Here is a 20466-nt window from a genome sequence, read left to right on the forward strand (position 1 = left end):
ATATATTGTAATGTGATAGTGTTATGTATCTAGTTTATCTGCTTAAGTCCAGTTCAAATATATTCTAATGTGTACTAATGACAGTGGATAAAAATTTTAATAATCTGTACCGATTTTCCGCAACTACAGTAAGTTCGAATGTTTTGATGTTTCTGCACTAATACCAAAGGTCCCACTCTGGAATATATGATTCTTGTAATAGGCATTTGGGTTGCTTTTATGACCTGGTTCCCTCCCTGAAAAGAAATGCTGAGGTCAATGAGAGACCACAAGGCAGAATATATCTTTCACCTTGCTATCAGTGACTGCAACATAAAACTGCAGATTTTCAATCACTGGCCGTGATTACTCTTCAACCACGAATCCAGCTCAGGGACCATCAGTGTTACACTGTTCATAATTCCATGCTTAATAAGATAATCCAATAATTGATGTTACTTTCTTTATCATGTCAGGGTGTTATAAGAATAAAAGAACAAAGTTCTGGAATTTCTTTTGCCTCTATTCCAAAAGGAAAGATTACCTATAAGCTAATCAAAAAGGCAGACAAGAATGTTTTAAATAAGAATATTGTAAAGTAAGAGTATTTTAAATTTTATAGTGGTTATGTTTTTTAAGTTAAGTTTCAAATGCTAACTTAGAATCTATTGATTCTTCCGTTAATGAGATTGCTGAATTTATTAAATTTTACGAATCTATTAAAAAGTTCTTAGAAAAAAGAATCTACTGATTCTCAAAACCTAGTCTGAAAGGTGATTTCATTTGGACTACCTAATATTATTAAAGCAAAGAAAACAACATTAAATCAAAAATTTAAAAGTAAAATTTTCCATGCCTCTGGCTGGCTATTTTCACTGCCTTTAAGTCTTTGTGATTCTTCCTCTGATGTCAGCTTTAAGTCTTGTTCTGTTGAGAAATCCATATATTCAGTTACAATGAACCACTTAGAATAGTTAAAAAGTATTGCCTTTATAAAAATAGATTTAAGACAACATTTTATTGTATCTCATAACTTGAGTGTTTAGTGTTTCATGAAATAGTTACTTAGGAAATCATTCTCTAAGACTTCAACAAACCACTTGGGGAGACACCTGATGAGATTCACTCACAAATTCATCCACCCAACATAAATGAACAAAACCACCAGAAACACAACTTTAAAATACAGTAGAAACTTATAAGGTAACACAGTATGTTGTTCTCCACTTCCTAATCATGAGGCAGTAAATGTAATGAAAAGGAAATTTAGTTTTAAAGAGAAACAAATTTTCCTGCACTTAGCTACTCTGACTCTAAGGATAGTAACAGGCAGGGCCCAGGTAAGGTCGTGCTGACCCTGTCCGAGAAGCCGGAGCCCACAAGTATGGGTCCAGACATCCCAGAGCAAGGCTAAGAAAACAAATTCCTTTACCGTCTCCCCTTCCCCTCAGCATTTACTCATAGCTATTTGTACAAATGCATATATTTTGCAAGTTCCTCTTTTCCTTCAATGTAGTTGCAAATTCACAAGCTATGCTGAGGTTGCAAAACTGTCACTATATGATTACCTGCCTTTGTTCTGCTTCTGTAAGCTTGCCTTTATAAGCCAGGCTCTGTCTTTGTTCAGGACTCAGCATTTGGATGCAAATCCACTGAACTGGTATGCACCTAAATAAAATCCTCCTGTTTGACCCACTGGGTCTCTCCTGCCTCCTGTTTTCTGCAACAATAGTACCTTATAAGTGATTTCCAAAACTACTACTGACACCTTTATTAGTGCACAATGTCTTCCTAATATCTAAAATGTTTCCCTCTACTATTCTGACAAATTTCTCTTTTTTTCTTTTTTTCTTCTTCTTCTTCTTCTTTTTTTTTTTTTTTTTTTTTTTTTTTTTTTTTTTGAGCCAGGGTCTTTCTCTGTCACCAGGCTGGAGTGCAGTGGCAACTCACTGCAACCTCTGACTCCCTGGTTCAAGCGATTCTCCTGTCTCAGTCTCCAAAGAAGCTGGGATTACAGGCATGCACCATCATGCCCAGCTAATTTTCCTATTTGTAGTAAAGATGGTGTTTCATGATTGGCCAGGATGTTCCTGATCTCTTGACCTTGGGATCCACCTCCTCCAGTCCCCCAAAATGCTGGGATTACAGTTGTGAGACACAACAACTGGCCTTATTTTCATCTTTTAAAACAATGATATGTGAAGTCTTCCTTGATTCTGCATGTCTTTCCCCAGATAAAAAGGTACCTCCTTCCTTGAGGCTGCCTTCTGACTTTGCTGATTTTTCTACTGCATCTTTACCACCTGAACTGTACATTATTCCCCCACATGTCTGTCCCCTCTGCTCCAAGACTGCAGAGAACAGTCTTACACATCATCTTTGTAAAAACAGTCTTTATTTTACTCAGAAATTTCTTATTGAGTCCTGCTACATACATGCGAGGCATTAGGGTTTAAAAACAATGAAAATAAAGCATATCAGGGATGGCGTTTCTAGAACATATGCCCAAGCACAGACTGAAATATTGAGGCTAGCCAGATTAAAAGCAGTAGAGAGCAGGAAAGGGTAACAGCATTCCACACAGCAGCAAGAGCAGGAGCGAGGCCTGAAAGAGTGAACGAGTGAGTAGGACATTACCAGCAGCTCAGTAATGCCAGAGAAAGGGCGCACAGGGAAAAGGGCTAAAGATGGAGAGTGGGGCAGAAGTCAGATTACGAAACCTTATGTGTAATTTTAAGACGTTTGGACATTAATGTTCAAGAGTGATCCCTGATCCTATCTGCATTTAGAAAAATATCATTTTAATGCCAAAACCAATATTCCTAGTGAGCCAATAGTCATTAAGACAAGGTGACAGATAGCTCTTGTGGACACAGCTGAGCTGTTACTATGTAGCAAATTCTCAGTAATTCTCATGAGCACTTGGAAAGTCAATTCTATAATAAGTCAAAGAAATTATAATAAATCACTTAATATTTGGTTTGGGAAGGTGCTTTCTAAACTTATAGTGCATATGAATATAATTCATACTTGTGAACTCAGAGATGTGACAATAAAGCAATGAAACTACACTGTGTTTGAGTCAGTAATCTTTAGATTTCTATCTCATCTTCCTACCCGGCCTGTAAATTCTAAGTATAATCTTGGTACTCACTCTCAAGTTTACGTTAAATACTAGCCTATAAAAAAACACTCTTTCTCTTACTTCTTTTTGTTATTTATATGTTGCTGTTTTTAAAGGAAGAACACAAAAATGTCCCACTGAAGGGATTCTGTTTGGTTGCAGGCTACAAGAGGGGAAAAACAGAAAGCACATTTTGCAGAAAGTGGTATTTTAGAAATCAGAACTATGACATGAAGTCAAGCAGGGCACTCTAGGACTGAATTTGCTGTGCTTCTTTAATACACTCCTTGCTCTCTTTCTTTTCTGGCAGCCGTGACTCACCCAGGTCATGGAGACTATCATTCCCTAAGAGGAACACAACTCTGATATTCATCTTTATCTATTCAGTTCACCTGTCCCAATTCTGTGTTCTGTGGATGCTGACTTTCGGTCACTGATGGTGATACACATGGACATTTTCATCAACTTTCAGATTCTTTGATCTTTGACATCTTGTTACTGAGAGTCAAACTAGTAGGATGTGAGTTATAAATGCTGGTTATCCAATTACCTACTCAAAATATCCTACATGAATATTCCATTAAGCATGCATAGGAAAAAAATGGTCATTCCTGCTGACCTGCAGCTCTTTGCTCTTCTGTATTCACCAGAAAATTTCCTACTCCTTCCTCATGTCCAGGTTAAATACTAGTGTACAACCTGGAAACCTGTAAATCATCTGATATTTCTCTCAGTCCCCCAAGCCTTTCTCATTCAATTATCACTAAATCTATAGACTATACCTCTCTTCTGCCTCTGCTTTATATTCCCACTGCCACTGGGAACATAAACATTTACAAAATGGCTTCTATTTAAAAGAAAACCATCAACTACTAATGTTAGTTCTTACATGAAAAAAATTAAGCAAAACAAAAAGGCATAACACCATAAAAACAAAGACCAACATATTAAAATGAGTAACTGAGATTCCTAACTTTATTCCACCATGGATGGGTGAAAACCTTATAATACATTGATACTAGTCCAAGGATGTGTGACGGAAACTATAGCTGACTATTGCAAAAGCTTCCTTTGTCTCCTGGTTTCTTTCCATGGTAACCTTCCACCAATCCCAGGAAACTATAGGCCACAGTCCAAATTAAATCTGCCTTATGGTTTGTAAATAAAGTTTTATAGGAGCTCAGTCATGCCTGTTTGCTTACACAGAATCATGATGACTTTCACACTACAACAGCAGACAACAGCAGGGGTAAGTAGTTATGACAGAGACCACATAGTCTAAAGTATTTCCCGCCTGGTCCTTTACAGGAAAAGCTTGCTAACCCATTTTACACCATAACCAGAATGCCTTAATACTCAAATTTAATCTTGTGACTCCCCTGCTCCAATGTCTCCAATGAGCCCCTGCAGCAAACATTGTCGGCTCCCTACCAATACATTCCTTAGTCTTTCTTGCAGAAGAAACACTAGTCTATTGGGATGTTTATTATCCCAATCTCCCTCCTCAGCCTCAGAAAGAGAAACATTAATTCTAAGCTAATCACGTATTTGCATTCCCAGTGCCTGGTTGGGGAATGAGCAGGTAGTGTAACACAGCCAATGAAATGTTACAGGAAGCCCTTTATGTGCTTCTAAGTTTTCTCCCTGTTTAGAAAACACAGGTGAAGGAAAGAAGCCCTTGAGATATTGTGTTGTGAGAACAAGATGTTTGGAGCTGTTGCAGATTACCCAACCATGAAAGGAGACATGAATAAAACACTGTCGACAGCACAGAAAGAGGGACAAGAGGGATCCCTAGGATATCACTGAACAAACAAAACAACTCTGGTTCCTACTGTTTTCACCACTGCTCATCAGTATTTGCAGTCCAAAGCATTCTACCTGGTAAACTTCCCATGGCCCACAGGATAAAACCTATTCATTTCTGTAGTATTAAAAAGTCTGTCATAAACTTGCCTTAGGTAAGTATTCGCCTCATTCCCAACCTCTGGTATCTCACACTTTTGGTGCTAGCAAAAGTGAAGTGCTCAGAAACCCTGCAAAGTTCACTCAAACATCTTGTCTTTTGCACTTGCTGCTCTTCCTGCCAAACAGGCATATCTCCTTAGATGTTCCTTCTGGCCAACACACAATCTTGTTGCATGTTCCTTCTGTCAAACATTATTGTTCTGCTGCTTTACCTAGAAAAATTCTTCTCACTCTGCATGCTTCCCTTGAATCATACCTACTTTTTTTTTTTTTTTTTTTACCAAAACTTTCATTCCTCATCACATATGTCTGGCACATAATCAATATATAATCAATTATAAGCTTCCAGTGGGCATCTAGTACACAGTAAGAACTGAATAAAGTAGTAAAATAAAAAAAAATGACAATGATAATAACAAGCTCCTGTCTGTATTTTTAATTGTGTTCTGTTGTGTTCTGTTGCATTAGAAAAATGGTTAGTATCTAAAAGACATTCGATAGTTATCTGTTAAGTGAAGTGAAAACATAAATGGAAATATTTTCTATGTAAATTCTATTGAAAAAGCACAGAAATGAAATAGAGACAGCTCTATTATGAGCACCTTAAGGATCAAAACTACATCTGCTCCATCTTTATCTCCTGCAACTTACAAAACCCAACTTACAAAAGTTCTTTGATAAATTGATGGCTAAATTAAAGGTGTCCTCATACCGTTTGGGTTATACAATGTATTAGGTGTCCACAACCAGGTAGCATACTAGCATTTTTGTTATTGTGAAACATTTTTCTAATTTTATTATAATCTCCTGAGACTAGAGTTGAGCAATATTACGACAATCTTCTGGCAAATGGTAGCAGAGCATTTGTTCTAACAAAATTGCTGTTATCATGACAACTAACCAGCAGGTAGAAGAGCACATCTTGTTCCAACAAAGTAAATGTGTCTCTTTCCAACTTCAAATGAGGAGGAATGAAGTCAGTAATAGTGAGACCTTGTTGGGACAAGCATATGTAACATAACTTTGCTTCAGCATTCTTTTGAGATCAAAAGTTCCTTACTTTTACTTTTTTATCTATGATAGGACCACTCAGAGAAGAGTCCTCAACTCCCATGCTACAGACCGGTAGCAGTCCATGGATTATTATGAACCACACCACACAGGAAGAGGTGAGCACCAGGCAAACCAGGGAAGCTTCAGCTGTACTTACAGCCAACCAGTAATAATGGCTCCTATTATTGCCTGAACTCTGCCCCTTCCTAGATCAGTGATAGCATTAGATACTCACTAGAGCATGAACCCTGTTGTGAACTGCCCATCCGAGGGATCTAGGTTGTGTGCTTCATATGAGAATCTAATGCCTGATGATCTGTCACTGTCTCATGTTGCCCCCAGACGAGACTATCTAGTTGCAGAAAAATAAGCTCAGAGCTTCCACAGATTCTACATGATGGTAAGTTGTATAATTATTTCATTATATATTACAATGTAATAATAATATAAAGTAGCACAATAAACATAACATGACTGAATAATCCTGAAACTATCCCCACCTTCCCCTAGCCCATAGAAAGACTGTCTTCCACAAAACTGGTCCCTGGTACCAAAAAGATTGCGGACAACTGACCTAAAGTAATTCACTATCACAAGTGTTACCTGGATTGCTGTTTTCAGAAGAGATTTTTAGCATCTGTTTTTCTTTGTAGTCAGAAAGTAATTGGCAAATTCTATGTATAAAAATGTAATAAACCAAATTACTATTTTAATACTGATGTAAAAAACTTACCAAATGTAAAATTCTTAGAGTATTTCAAACAATATCATAATATCAGAACTTAACAGTATTATCCCATCCACTTATGAGTACATTCTACAAACTTCTCTTGAAGCTTCTAAGTAAAGACGACAAAAATGTAGGGTGAAATGCTCATAAATCGAGAGCAGTGTGACCCAGTAAATTAGCTTGCATTAGCATGACATAATAGAAAGCATTCCAACTCTGCTTAAGTCCTAGCTCCATAATGAACAGCTATTTGTTCTTGGATGACTTCCTTGTCTTAGGCTCAATGTCTTCTTCAACAAAGTGAGGACTTTGCTGCCTTATTTCACTAGGTTGTTATAAAGATTTAACAAGATAACATTTTTTAAATGCTCAGAGAAATAGTAAAGCAAAGGACCAGTTTGAGCACAGCAGGACCAGTTTGAGTGGCAACAACGCAGCAACAGAAACAAGGGAAAGATCAGAATGACTGGAATGTCCTTTTTATTCTCCTCCTTCTGACTTGATAAAAGGGACTGTCTTCCTTGGATTTAGTGAATCCCTTCAGTTATTGAAAAATCCAAGGAGTATGTAGGAAATAGTCTCCAGAAGACAGTACAAGGCTTTCTGTTAAGCTGGACATTTCAAGACACAAATAACTAATCAGAAAAATGAAAGATATGACACTGTTTTTTAATCCCATCCATAGGTGTTATACTTGGATGAAATGAACAATGTTGGGATCTCTAAGTATCAAGGTCTTAAAAGTCCTGAGATAAAGAATCCTGTATCCATTGGTACTTCTAAATTGTCTTGCTTTTTTTCTGATTTCTGGCTGATGCAGGGGACTAACTGACTGCCACTCTAAAACTAGCTGAACCGCACTATGACATCTCACCTGATATGTAAGATGCTATTGTTATAATTATTTTAAACCTCAATTTAGCATTAACTCGCCTTTTAATGTAAACACTTACACATTATGATGACTAGAAACAGCATAGTCTCTGGCCGTCTGTCCAGATAGATCTTTAGAAGAGACATCCATATTTTGCTCAAGTAGAAGGCTGACTATACTTGCTGATCCACAACGTACAGCAAGTATCAGAGCATTTCTAAAATGACAGAGACAATTTCTCCCTTAGGAACTGTAATAAACTTATTTTAAAAGCTAATTTGATATACTTTATCAACTTAACATCTTGCCTGTCCATGCAGAATTAAAGATTTACATGCACTAAAACACATACGCACTTGGGTGTTTAAGTGTTCATCTTTGTAAAATACCAACAAGATTTTAAGGAAGGGACAACAAGGAAACCTCTTATCTCTGTGAGGTATTGCAAAGTAGAAGACATTAATTTAAAGTCTTTCAATGGGCAAGAAACAATGCTAGGGCCACTTATCTGAAGTGGACAAAGTTATGAGTGAAGATTTCCTTACAGCTTCCCTAGACTGATATGCTGTAATAGAAAATCAGCTAGAGGGTAAGATAAGTAAGAGCTCTCTGCTTGCTGAAAGCAGTAATATTAATAATAATGGTAAGAACAGTCATAGGCGTTTCAGTTAATGATGCCAATAAGCATGTGCTAGGCACTGAATTAAATGCCATATATATCTTCCTTACTTATGCACAATCAATTTGAAGGATATATTCTCCTACTTTTCATATATGACAACACATTTGGTGGTAAATAAGATTCCCAAGGTCACACACTTACCAAGTAAGAAAGCTAGGGATTAAACCCAGTCTTGTGTGAATCCAAAGCCTAGCTCTTTTCTCTTTATCACCCACCTACGGCTTGCCTTCATTAAAGGAAAAGTGTATCCACTTAAAACTATCTTCACTCCCTCTCTCCATACCAATTAAAAATAAAACCATCAAAATACACTGGAAATAAAAAAGGAAAAAGCTGTTGGACCCACAGTGTGTGGGAATAGCAATTAATTGTCAAGTAGGGATAAGCTAACATTAATATTCCTCAAACAAGGCAACTTAAAGCAGAATCATTGAATAGAAAAAAGGATTTTCAACTCCTATTTATGTTTCATGCAGCATATTTAGCAGAAAAGCATATAAGACACAGAGGTTAAAAACTACTAGAAAAGGTCAAGAAGTTCAATACTGGGTCATAAAGTAAACTAAAAGCTAAAGTTCACATTTCATAAAATTAGCATGAAATCCCTTTAGCTCACATAATATCATCTAACCAAAAACATCATACAACAAATAACATCAGTCAATACAATAAGAGAAGATGAATCCTACTAAAACTGTTCTTCATGTTGCCCAGTCCAAATAATTCTTTTTCTACTTAACTGATTTGTGTTGATACTGATCACTATGCCCCAAGACTTGAGTGACTGCTATCAATCTCGAACAACATACAGATTAAAAGAAATAACTATACCTTCCACATCTGTCACGTGCATTTAAATTAGCTTTTTTCTTGATTAAAAATTTCACCACTTGTTGTTTTTGTCCATGTACGCCAAGCAAAAGTGGTGTGAGGCCATGCTGTAAAACAATATAAAAGAAAAACAATATGTAATTCAAAAAATTATGTATTTCTCAACTGAACTGGAAACTTTATATAAGATCCCATGGACTTACACTCATAGAAAGTAAATCAAAAGTAGCTGCTTCCATCTCACTCTTCTGTGCTTTCCCACATGCTGCTGCTTCCCTTGGAAACACCCCTTCGCTGCCTGACCACATCAACTCTGATCATCTCAAAAACTCACTTTCAACATTTACTGCTTCCAAGACTCTTTGCTTCTAACCCAGCATTTGGCATGGCACTTTTGGATGATGATTTTTTTTCCATTTAAACAAAGAGCTTCTTGAAGGCAGGGGATGTATCTTTTATCTCTATATTATCCAACCCTAAGACAAAATTCTCGTGTATAAAGCAAGAATTTGAATGTAAAATATTTCTTTAGTTTCACATGTTTTACCAAAAGTTCAAGCTCCAATGTGCAATAAAAATTGCTATTAATACTCCTACTGCCCATTTGAAGAATTTGTCCATTTCATTCATTTAAAATCTATTTGTATTTACTTTTTCAAGATTGTTAACTAAATCATCAGTTCATAGGATTACTGAAACTAACAGAATTTCTGTATTTTCTTAATAACTCCATGGTTTTTAGTGTTTAAACCTGCCATCTTGATTATGTCAAAGCTCTGCAAACATAAGAGACATAATGGATAGTCCACAATACAGCTTCAGTTGATTTTAAAAAAGGTTTAGAATTCGCTACAATTCTAATTGAGAAAACTCTGCTCTTAACAATGACTTACTGACCTAAGCACTTGAATAACTGAACAAAGAGACACAAAATCCTGAGAGGGCCATTCTCTACTTAATGAAAGACTACTCACTGCAAATTTCTAAAGACTTTCTGAATGGCAGGGAATAACTGAAGGTATAAAGGAAAAGGTATTATTCTGTAAGCTGATAGATAGTGCCAATAATATTCATTTTAATGTCTCAACCACATATAAAAGTCAGACTTGGCCAGGAATGGTGGCTCACACCTGTAATCCTAGCATTTTGGGAGGCTGAGGCGGGTGATTCGCTTGAGCCCAGGAGTTCAAGGTCAGCCTGAAAAACATGGCATTAACCTCATCTCTACTAAAAAAAAAAAAAAAAAAAAAAAAAAAAAAAAAAAAAAAAAAAAAAAAAACCAAAACTGAGATTGGAGAACCACCTGAGCTTGGGGAGGTCAAGGCTGTGGTAAGCTGTGATCACACCACTGCACTACAGCCTGGGGAACAGATTGAGACCCCATCTCAAAAACAAACAAACAAAAAGTTAGATTAATGTTATTGGAAAGGAAAGATTTAAAGGAATTAGCACATATCCAACTCCAACTCTTCTAGAAATATCTTAAGTTTCTGAGATAAAAGAATTTACATATTACACTTATGTATTCATGGTTCTTAAGCAGGAATGTATCCAGATTTTGAGAAATTTGTTGTTGTTGTTGTTAGAGACAGGGTCTCATTATGTTGACCAGGCTAGACTCGAACTCCTGAGCTCAAGCAATCCTCCCACCTCAGCCTCCCCAGCAGCTGGGACTACAGCCATGCAACACCATGCCTGGCTTCAAGGAAACATTTTTAAATGTACATATATAGGCTTTATTAGAGTTACTCTATCAAAATCTTCAGGGGAAAGCCTAGACTTGTGGATTATTTAAAAATTTTCCTGAGGTAAATGGAATGCACAACTCTAGCTGGAAGCTAGTGCAATAGACGATTACTTCAGTCTCATCTCTCATCCACATAACCAATTCCCTTTATCATTTGAGGATTTGGCCAAAAAGAGGAAAGAGAAGGAGAGAGACTCATTTGCTGAAAATATCGCATAATTTTCCCCGGTAAGAGTAGAACAAGGTCTAGTAAACTCAAAATCCAACCTGATCTTGTTCCTTATAAACCCCTTATCGCCCACCTTCCCATCAAGATATTCTAGAGTTGAAAGCAGAGTTGAGACTCTAATTGGCCATTTTTACCAGAATAGGACACTAAGTCAGTTAATTACTTGTCGTTCCCTCTGCTCAAGTGTTTCCCACTACATTACCACCTATTCACTGCCAATCTGGATCCTCAGAGGCCTCCTGAAATTGATCTCTAAGCAGTTTACAACCCACTAACTCCCTCTCCCAAACTGAAAACTGTCATTCTCTAAAATTGAAAAGAACCTTGTCTCACCATACAAAGGAAACAAATGAATGATCAATAGCAACACACACACACGTGCAGAGACACACACACGGAAAACCTCTTCATGGTCTTTCCCTCCATTACCTAATTTCCAAATTGGCCGTGATATTTCTGATTGCTGCCTTTTTCCCTTTCCGCTTCTGCCTCATGCACAATCAGAAATATCTTAAGACTTGTCACTGAGAAATATAACACCTCATATCTATTACTGTTTTTTATTTGTTTGTTTGTTTGTTTTGGGGAACTTGCCAAAGTAGTAGGATTACTATTCACTGAACCATGTTTGAGTTTTCTTAGAGTTTTAATGTAAAACCTATTTCCAGGGCAAATTTTGTCACTTTACATTCATTAGGGGAAAAAAAATCTGGCAGGAAAAAAATGAAAAAAAAGTATTACCTTTTACAAATTCAGTGTTTTTTAAAAAAACATAAACCACAAGAGCATTAAAAAAACAACTGTACCCTCGAATGATTCTTTAAAAGTAACAATATTTAAAATAAAGTCTTAGATAATTAACTCATTTCAAAATATTTTCATTCAGGTTATGCTTGAGCTTCCAAATATGGAAAACTGGCCCTTACCCAGGTCAACGTTAAAATGAATGCATTTCAGTATTTTGAAGATGAAATTGGTAGATCTATACCTTGTTTTTTGATTCAATATCAGCACCGTATAAGAGCAGTGCTTTCGCCATTAATTTATCTTCATTGTCGATAGCATAGTGTAGAGCAGTATTTCCATACTCATCTGGAATATTTGGAGCAGTGCCATGTTCCAGCAACATTAATGCACATTCATCTTCTTGGCATTGTACAGCCTGTCAGTATTAGACCAAAAATAAATTATAAGTCCTGAGAATTAAAAATAACATTCCACAGCTTTCACCAACTAGTTCCATTTAAATGAGAAAACTCATTTTTATGCTATGTATTGAAATCAAAGCCATCTCACGCTGATATAGTTGAATACTGCATACCTTGATCAGAGCTGTCCTCTTCTTGTTGTCAAGGACGTTAAGTTGACATCCTCTGTCCAGCAGGAGTTTTACTATTTCTGAATTCCCATTGGCAGAGGCCAGATGTAGAGCAGTCCTATGACAGTGAGAAGACTTTTTAGGAAATTGTAGTGCACTATCTACAGCTACATCAATGATTCATGCAATAACAAACACAGAATAGCCTGCTATTACTCTGCCTTCAAAACAAACTTATTTTCCCTTTGAAGAAAGCACACTACTTATTACCTCATGACTCACTGTATGAATGAAAGAGCAGCCTATTTGAATAGGAAGAGCAGAGCCCTTGAGTGGCATTCAACGTGGGCTGGAATCCTACTTGAAGCTCTGATGCTTCCCAGCTGTTGCTTACCCTTTTTGGCTCTCAATTTCCTCATCAATAAAATGGGAATGAAAAGAGTCCATTTCTCAGAGGAAACCACAGTAATGCTTAAATAAGACTCTACACGAAAGATATAGAATAGTTCCTAACACAAATAACAGCTCAGTAATTGTAAGATATTATAATTTTTACTAATACCACTAAAGACAACATTTGAATTTAGTGAGATGATACAATTATACCTACACTTTCAGGTATGTTTTAAAGATTACAGGTAACGATGTATTTTAGTGATTCTAAGATGATCATTGTCTCTATGTTTTACCATTTCTCACACTGAAATACCACTTATAATTCATGATTTACTATAACTATAATTGGCAGGATTTAAATAATTCCCTTATTGAGACACACAATAATGGGGCATCATACAATCCCTGGTGCCTTACATTAAGTAGAATATGTTACAATATAACAGGTCTGGGGCGGTTCCAGTCAGATGACTAGCATTTAGATAAATTTTAATTCTTAAAAGAAGTATGGAATAAGAGGGCTGAGGTGAAAACACAAACAAATTTCTAAAATTATCTATTTCTTACTTTGGTTTTCAAAAACTTTAAGCCAAAGAAAGCTTGAAATTCAAATGAATGGCATGGGTTCATTTTTATCAATACTTAGATTTATACAATGTATGTACATTAGATATTTCCAATCATTCATAATAGGATTTAAGACTGTTATAATTCTTCTCCTTTTAAAACACATTTATGAAACTATTTGTGGAGCTTTTTTTCAACGTTTACTTTCAGTGGTACTGGTGCAGGATGTGCAGGTTTGTTACATAGGTAAAAATGTGTCAAGGGGGTTGGTTGTACAAATTATTTCATTACCCAGGTGTTAAGCCCAGTACCCATTAGTTCTATTTGCTGCTTCTTTCCCTCCTCCCAACCTCCACCCTCTGATAGGCCCCAGTGTGTGTCGCTTCCCTCTAGGTGTCGGTGCGTTCTCATCATTTAGCTCCCACCTATAAGTGAGACCGTGCGGTACTTGGTTTTCTGTTCCTGTATTAGTTTGCTAAGGATAATGGCCTTCAACACCATCCATGTCCCTGCAAAGGACATGCTCTCATTCTTTCTTTTATGACTACATAGTATTCCATGCAGCTTGTGTACCATATTTTAGTTCTTAAAAGTACTAAAACAGTCTTTACCCAAGACTTATACATTTTCAGAAGGGTAGTGGAGGGTTATCTTTTACTATTGTCTACCTTCACAAATGCTTTTGTTTGAAAGGAGGGAGGAAAAGTTTCAATTGAGATTACCTCCTAATGCCCCAATTTTAAATCTCTCAACTTGCTCAGGCCCAGCAGGTAAATATGAGGTTTTCAAAGACGGAAGGATCCTGAGAGATGGTAGAATATGCCTTTTACATAATAGGTGTCTGGCTTATGTTTGATGACTACACGGATTGAAAGAATGCATAAACACAGCTTGGGAGTTCAATATTTTTAAAGAATGCTCCTGTTGAGTAGAGCAATACATTTACAATAGCAATGGTCATTTATATTTGCTATTTTAGTTTTCATAAATATATAACTAAAATAAAATAATTAATTCATACCTTTTACACATGTTTATATATAATGAAAAGATAATTTTATAATAAAATGTATATACAATAAAATCTACAGGAACAGGTAAACAGAAACCCTCTACTTCTCAAGAGGGTAAAAGTTCACAGAAGATAGCTATCCACAGGAATAAAAATAAATAATAAAATGTGAGAAATTATTTGTATCTATGCAAGTAGCACATTCCTTCTCTTCCCAAGGATTGTTTCATTACTAGTGAAATTTAACTAAAACTTTTCAGATATTCATTGCAGAAATCACAGATAAGAAAAAGGGAAGAACTTCACTTACAAATCCCCAGAAATAAGTTTGATTATGTTTTCTACATATTTTCAGGTAACACAAGAGCAGATTCTGTTTGTGTAGGTGTATAACAAACTGATTTTTTCCTCACTTCATATAGCAAAGTACATCTTTGCATGTCAACGTATCTCTGTATCTACTGACACCTTCAATGGTTACATATTATTTCATCCTATGGATGCACTGAAATTTTTGCATAAAATCTTTATGTGAGCTCTTCTGAATACACTGCTATTTTAAGCAATACTAAGAAAAACAGATGTGTCTGTTTCATATAGATATTTCAGTATAATAGAGTTGATAGGTAAAAGGCATACACATTTTTAACATGTGGTTCTTATCATCAAAGTGTGTTAGAAAAGTTGCAGCAGCTTAAACTTTCAGCAACTACATAAGTACCACTGTTCTTCACCCTCACAAACTTTGTGGATAGAAGACAGTATTTCATTCCTTTATTTATTTATTTTTATTATTTACTTATTTATTTATTTTTGAGATGAAGTCTCATTCCATCATCCAGGCTGGAGTGTAGTGGTGCAATCTCAGCTCACTGCAACCTCCGCCTCCCTGGTTCAAGCAATTCTCCTGCCTCAGCCTCCTGAGTAGCTGGGATTACAGGTGCATGCCACCATGCCTGGCTAATTTTTTGTATTTTTTAGTAGAGACGGGGTTTCACCATGCTGGCCAGGCTAGTCTCAAATTCTTGACCTCGTAATCCACCTGCCTTGGCCTCCCAAAGTGCTGGGATTACAGGCGTGAGCCACCACGGCCGGCCTTTCATTCCTCTTCTAACTTAAATAGAAAACAGTATTTCATTCCTCTTTAACTTAAATTCCTTCTCTTACCAGGAACACTACGTTTTCCTATGTGCACAGGTCACTGGTAGATATGCAAAAAAGTACCTTGCCCAATCTTAAATTGAGCTTATTTTATTATATCTGCATATATATGCTTGGTTCAGTGGCTCAGGCTTGTAATCTTAGCACTTTGGGAGGCTGAGGCGGGTGGATTGCATGGATAGGAGTTCAAGACCAGCCTGGCCAAGATGGTGAAATCCTGCCTCTATGGAAAGTACAAAAAATTAGCCAGGTGCGGTGGCGGGCACCTGTAATCCTAGCTACTCAATAGGCTGAGGCAGAGAATTGCTCGAACCCGGGAGGCGGAGGTAGTAGTGAGCTGATATTGTGCCACTGCACTCCAGCCTGGGCAACAGAGTGAGGTTCTGTCCCAGAAAAATAAATAAATAAATAAATAGTTGCATATATAAATAGGCTTTCGTGTTTTCTTCTGGTACTTTTCTCCTTTTGTATATTTAAAAATTTTAATCTATACTCCAGGAACTTACTTTTGTGACATAAAAATCTAGCTAGTTTTCTACAAACAGCATGCATTTCACTTATTAATGATTAATCTTGCTTTATCAATATGAAACATCACCATTATCAAGTGTTAAATTCTTACATATATTTGGGTATTTCTGGATTTCCTATTCTGTTCCATTCACTGATATTTTTTCAGCTGTTAGCAAACAATTTGTGGAAATAGCATATTCACATTTTGATATCTGGAAAAGCAAGTCTTTTTCCATTCTGTTACCAAAAATTAATTTATTACAGCAATAAAATACAGGATGTGCAGTGTAAAAATGCTAAAACTTTGCTATTTTTATTTTGCTTATGTGAAAGTGATAAACACAGAAAAAGCTCACATCTTAAGAAAAACGAATCTTCCTATTCAATGACACAAACCATCTTCCCATTTCAGTTTCCTTGTAAGGTTCCTCAGTAAAGGACGTATTTACATAGGGTACATTGATATAAAATCCACATTGGATTTTATTTGAAAAATATTTAGCCCAGAAGTTGATCTGTTATGGGACTTAGTTCTCAATATACACCTTTCTATAATGTATAGAACATTTTTTAATATGTGTACATTAAAAATAATCTGCTGCATCGACTTAATTTTGCGATTTAAGTCACTTTCAAACAGTCTAGTAGTGTTCTATAAGGGAAATTATAATCGGATAGGAAATCAGCTAAAATTTTGTTTCTGTGCTGCTGTTCATAAAGGGCCTGTGCCCTGACCTCTCTGAGGTTTCCACACCCAGGGTGGTGTGGGGCCTGCGGAAGAGAAAACCAGGACCCGACCCCGCCAGGAGGGGTATGTCCCCATCATCCCCCCACGTCCCGCCTCCTCCCAGCCCAGGCCCAGTTACCTCTTTTGCTTGTCCGTCTTGTTCACGTCAGTGTCCCTGAGCATGACGATGAGATCCTTTCTGGGGACTTTACCCCACCAGGCAGCTCTGTGGAGCTTGTCCAGATCTTCTCCACGGACGTGGTACCTGGGCTCCATGAAGGCGCTGTCGTCGTAGTCTTCCCAAGCTTCCACCTTGCTCTCCCCGCACCCCTTGCAGCGGGGGAAGCAGTGGCAGCACCACTTGGCCATCTTGCTCCTGTGCATCTTCATAGCAGAGTCGTCCTGGTCTCCAGAAGGGCCCACGATGCTCTTGCCACTCCCCCTGCAGCAGGGGAAGCAGTGGCAGCACCACTTGGCCATCTTGCTCCTAAGTGTCTTCATAGTGGAGTCGTCCTGGTCTCCAGAAGTGCCCACGTTGCTCTTGCCACTCCCCCTGCAGCAGGGGAAGCAGTGGTGGCGCCACTTGTCCATCTTGTTCCTGAGACCAAATGGCTTCTTCACAGCGGAGGCAGCGGGTATTGAAGAAACCTCAGCCACCATCTGCTTTGAACAGCCAGGGGAGGCAGCGGGTATTGAAGAAACCTCAGCCACCATCTGCTTTGAACAGCCAGGGGAGGCCGGTAGTAGCGAGCACATCGCGTCTACCAACCAGTTTCACCAACTAGCAGGAAACTCTGGGTTTCTGATCTGTTTGAAGAGAAAGGTTAATCCCAGCCAAAACTTGCCAACCCCAGCAGGGGAGCCCGGCCCAACCCACCCGGGAAAACCCACACCCAGCCGGGGAAAGCCCACGCCCACCCGGGGTGACCCTACGCCCCCCCCAGGAAGGGCCAACCCCCGCCCCCCACCGCCCAAAAGAAACACCTAAGCCAGCCAAGGGAATGCCAAGCCCAGCAGCGAAAAGGTCAAGCCCAGCAAAGGAACGCGAGGGAGGAAACGTCAATCCAAGCTAGAAACACCAAGCAAAGCAATTAAGGCCGAGCCAAGCGAGGAAAGTCGAGCCAAGCCAGGAACGCAGAGCCAGGCCTAGCCGTTACAGGCAAGCCAAGCCGTTATGCGCGTGCGCGTGCGGTGTGCGCGCCTCAGGCGGCGTCATTGCACGTGGCACAGACAGTGGCCAATGTGTGCAACCTGCACACAAGTCTTGGTGCCACGAATATCAGTGACAGCCTTGCGTTCCCGGCAAACTTTGTGGGAACTGGCCGAGCCTTCAGGCCATCGAGGAGAGGCCTCTGGTAGGAAAAAGCCTCTTGAAGCAGGACTGGGGCTAGAGCCCCTGGAACTGGAGGATGCTGACAGGCTCCTCTGAGGAAAGCCCACAAAACACTCGTGGCGGTGCTGTTGCGGGTGGCCATGGCTGCCGCTCAGAGCTCGGTCTTCTTTCTTATATTTGTTTTGGTTTTATTTTGCTACTCTTTTCTACTTTCTTGATATGATAGCTGAAATTTATATTTGAGAAATTTCTACTTTTCCATTATACACATTTAGTGAAATACATTTTCCTGCCAGCACTGGCTTTACCTGTGTTGAATCAAGTGTGATATGTCGTTTTTTATTCAGTTTAATATATTTAATTGTTTCCCTTGAGACGTTTCCCTTAGGAGTGTGCTTGCTGTTTAGCGCGATTCACAATAGCAAAGACATGGAATCAATCCAAATGTCCATCAGTGATAGACTGGATGAAGAAAATGTGGTACACATACAACATGGAATACTATGCAGCCATAAAAAAGAATGAGATCATATCCTTTGCAGGGACATGGATGGAACAGGAAGCCATTATCCTCAGGAAACTAATGCAGAAACAGAAAGCGAAACACCTAATGTCCTCACTTATAAGTAGGACCTGAACAATGAGAACACATGGACACAGGGAAGGAAACAACACACATTGGGGCCCCTGGATGGGGGCGGGAGAGGGAGAGCATCAGGAAAAATAGTTAATGAGTGCTGGGTTTAATGCCGAGGCAATGGGTTGATAGGTGCAGCAAACCACCATGGCACAAATTTACCTATGAAACAAACCTGCACATCCTGAACATGTACCCCAGAACTTAAAATAAAATAAATAAAAATGTAAAAAAGAAAAAAACCAACAAAACTAAAATGTGTCCTGTTTATCTTTCAAGTATTTAAGATTTTGCTATTTTTTATTTTTAATTGGATGCCATTTTGGCTGGAGGATACATTCTACATGATTTCAGTTCTTTTAAAACTCTAATGTTTGTTAAAATCCAGGATACAGACCATCTTGGTTTATGTTCTGTGGGTACCTAAATGTTCTGCTGTATTCTGATGCTAGGGGGTGGAGGAGCAGGGGTATTTTTTGTTTTGTTTTGTTTTGTTTTGAGGCAGAGTCTCGCTAATTTTGCCCAGGGTGGAGTGCAATGGCCTGATCTCGGCTCACTGTAAACTTCGCCTCCCGGGTTCAAGCGATTCTCCTGCCTCAACCTCCCAAGTAGCTGGGATTACAGGCACCCGCCATCACACCCGGCTAATTCTAGTATTTTTAGTAGAGGCAGGGTTTTGCCATATCGGCCAGGCTGGTCTCCAACTCCTCACCTCAGGTGATCCACCCACCTTGGCCTCCCAGAGTGGTGGGATTACAGGCCTGAGCCTCCGCGCCCAGCCAAGGGTGGAGTACTTTATAAATGCCAGTGAGCGGCAGCCGCCAACATCAGTAGCTTCTGATGCTGCCTGTGGCTGGGGGGATCGGCAGCCAGAGCCGGGACCCAGGCTCTGTGCCACCTGTGCTTGCGGCGCACACCTGGACGCTGTCCTCCAGCGGTCTACACTGGGGGGGCACAGCAAAACTGGGACTCATGTTTGAAGGAAGGAAAAAAATCGAACAAGTAACCCAGCACTGTTCTTTCCAGATCCATCCCGCTGGCCCTCTTGTTTCCCAAGTTTTTGAAAACTGGCCACTCTGACCTCAGATCCCTAAATCGCAGCAACTGAGACCTGCCTCTCAGAAGCCAAAGCCCTGGCACTTTCCAGGCTGAGCGGGACGAGGTTAAGGCAGGCTGGAGGCTGGTCCAGGACAGCTGAGGGCTGACGGTGGGAGGTCGTGGAGAGGCCACCACTGGGGCCGCTACACGTGACATGGGATTTGGGCCATTGGGTAGAAGGCGTGGAGATGGGGCGCTGCCAGGGGAACCAGTGAGGAAAGAGAACACTCTCCAAATTGTCTTCCAGGGTTTCCGTGAGCATTTTATTAACTCAGAATCTGTCAGGAATAATACTAGGGAGTTACCTTTCCCTGAAGATGGCTCCTGTCAGAGTAGTGAGATAGGCTAGCCGGGGGCGGGGAGGAAGAGGAATGGGAGGCTCAGTTTATAAACATTAAGATCAGCAATGGTGTGCCGCTGGCAGGAGCAGAGCAGAGGGAGCCTGGAGATTTGAGTGGCTGCAGTTGGTAAGTGGTTGCAATCCAGA

The 20466-nt window shown here is 39.1% G+C and overlaps 1 protein-coding gene across 1 annotated transcript in view; it reads right to left on the reverse strand.

Moving 5' to 3' along the window:
- LOC140708624 (POTE ankyrin domain family member G-like) overlaps positions 1 to 17571 on the reverse strand; it is a 28163-nt gene extending 10592 nt beyond the window's left edge. The window contains exons 1-7 of the mRNA XM_073004827.1: positions 17051 to 17571; positions 12539 to 12653; positions 12206 to 12379; positions 9242 to 9348; positions 7808 to 7945; positions 6728 to 6798; positions 836 to 906 (exon numbers count right to left, since the gene is read on the reverse strand). Coding sequence (XP_072860928.1) covers positions 836 to 906; positions 6728 to 6798; positions 7808 to 7945; positions 9242 to 9348; positions 12206 to 12379; positions 12539 to 12653; positions 17051 to 17571 — 1197 coding nt within the window. The remainder of the gene's footprint in view (positions 1 to 835; positions 907 to 6727; positions 6799 to 7807; positions 7946 to 9241; positions 9349 to 12205; positions 12380 to 12538; positions 12654 to 17050) is intronic.
- Positions 17572 to 20466: the final 2895 nt, after the last annotated feature.

Source organism: Chlorocebus sabaeus, chromosome 2 (genome assembly GCF_047675955.1).
Source record: "Chlorocebus sabaeus isolate Y175 chromosome 2, mChlSab1.0.hap1, whole genome shotgun sequence".
In the NCBI taxonomy this organism is placed as follows: domain Eukaryota; kingdom Metazoa; phylum Chordata; class Mammalia; order Primates; family Cercopithecidae; genus Chlorocebus; species Chlorocebus sabaeus.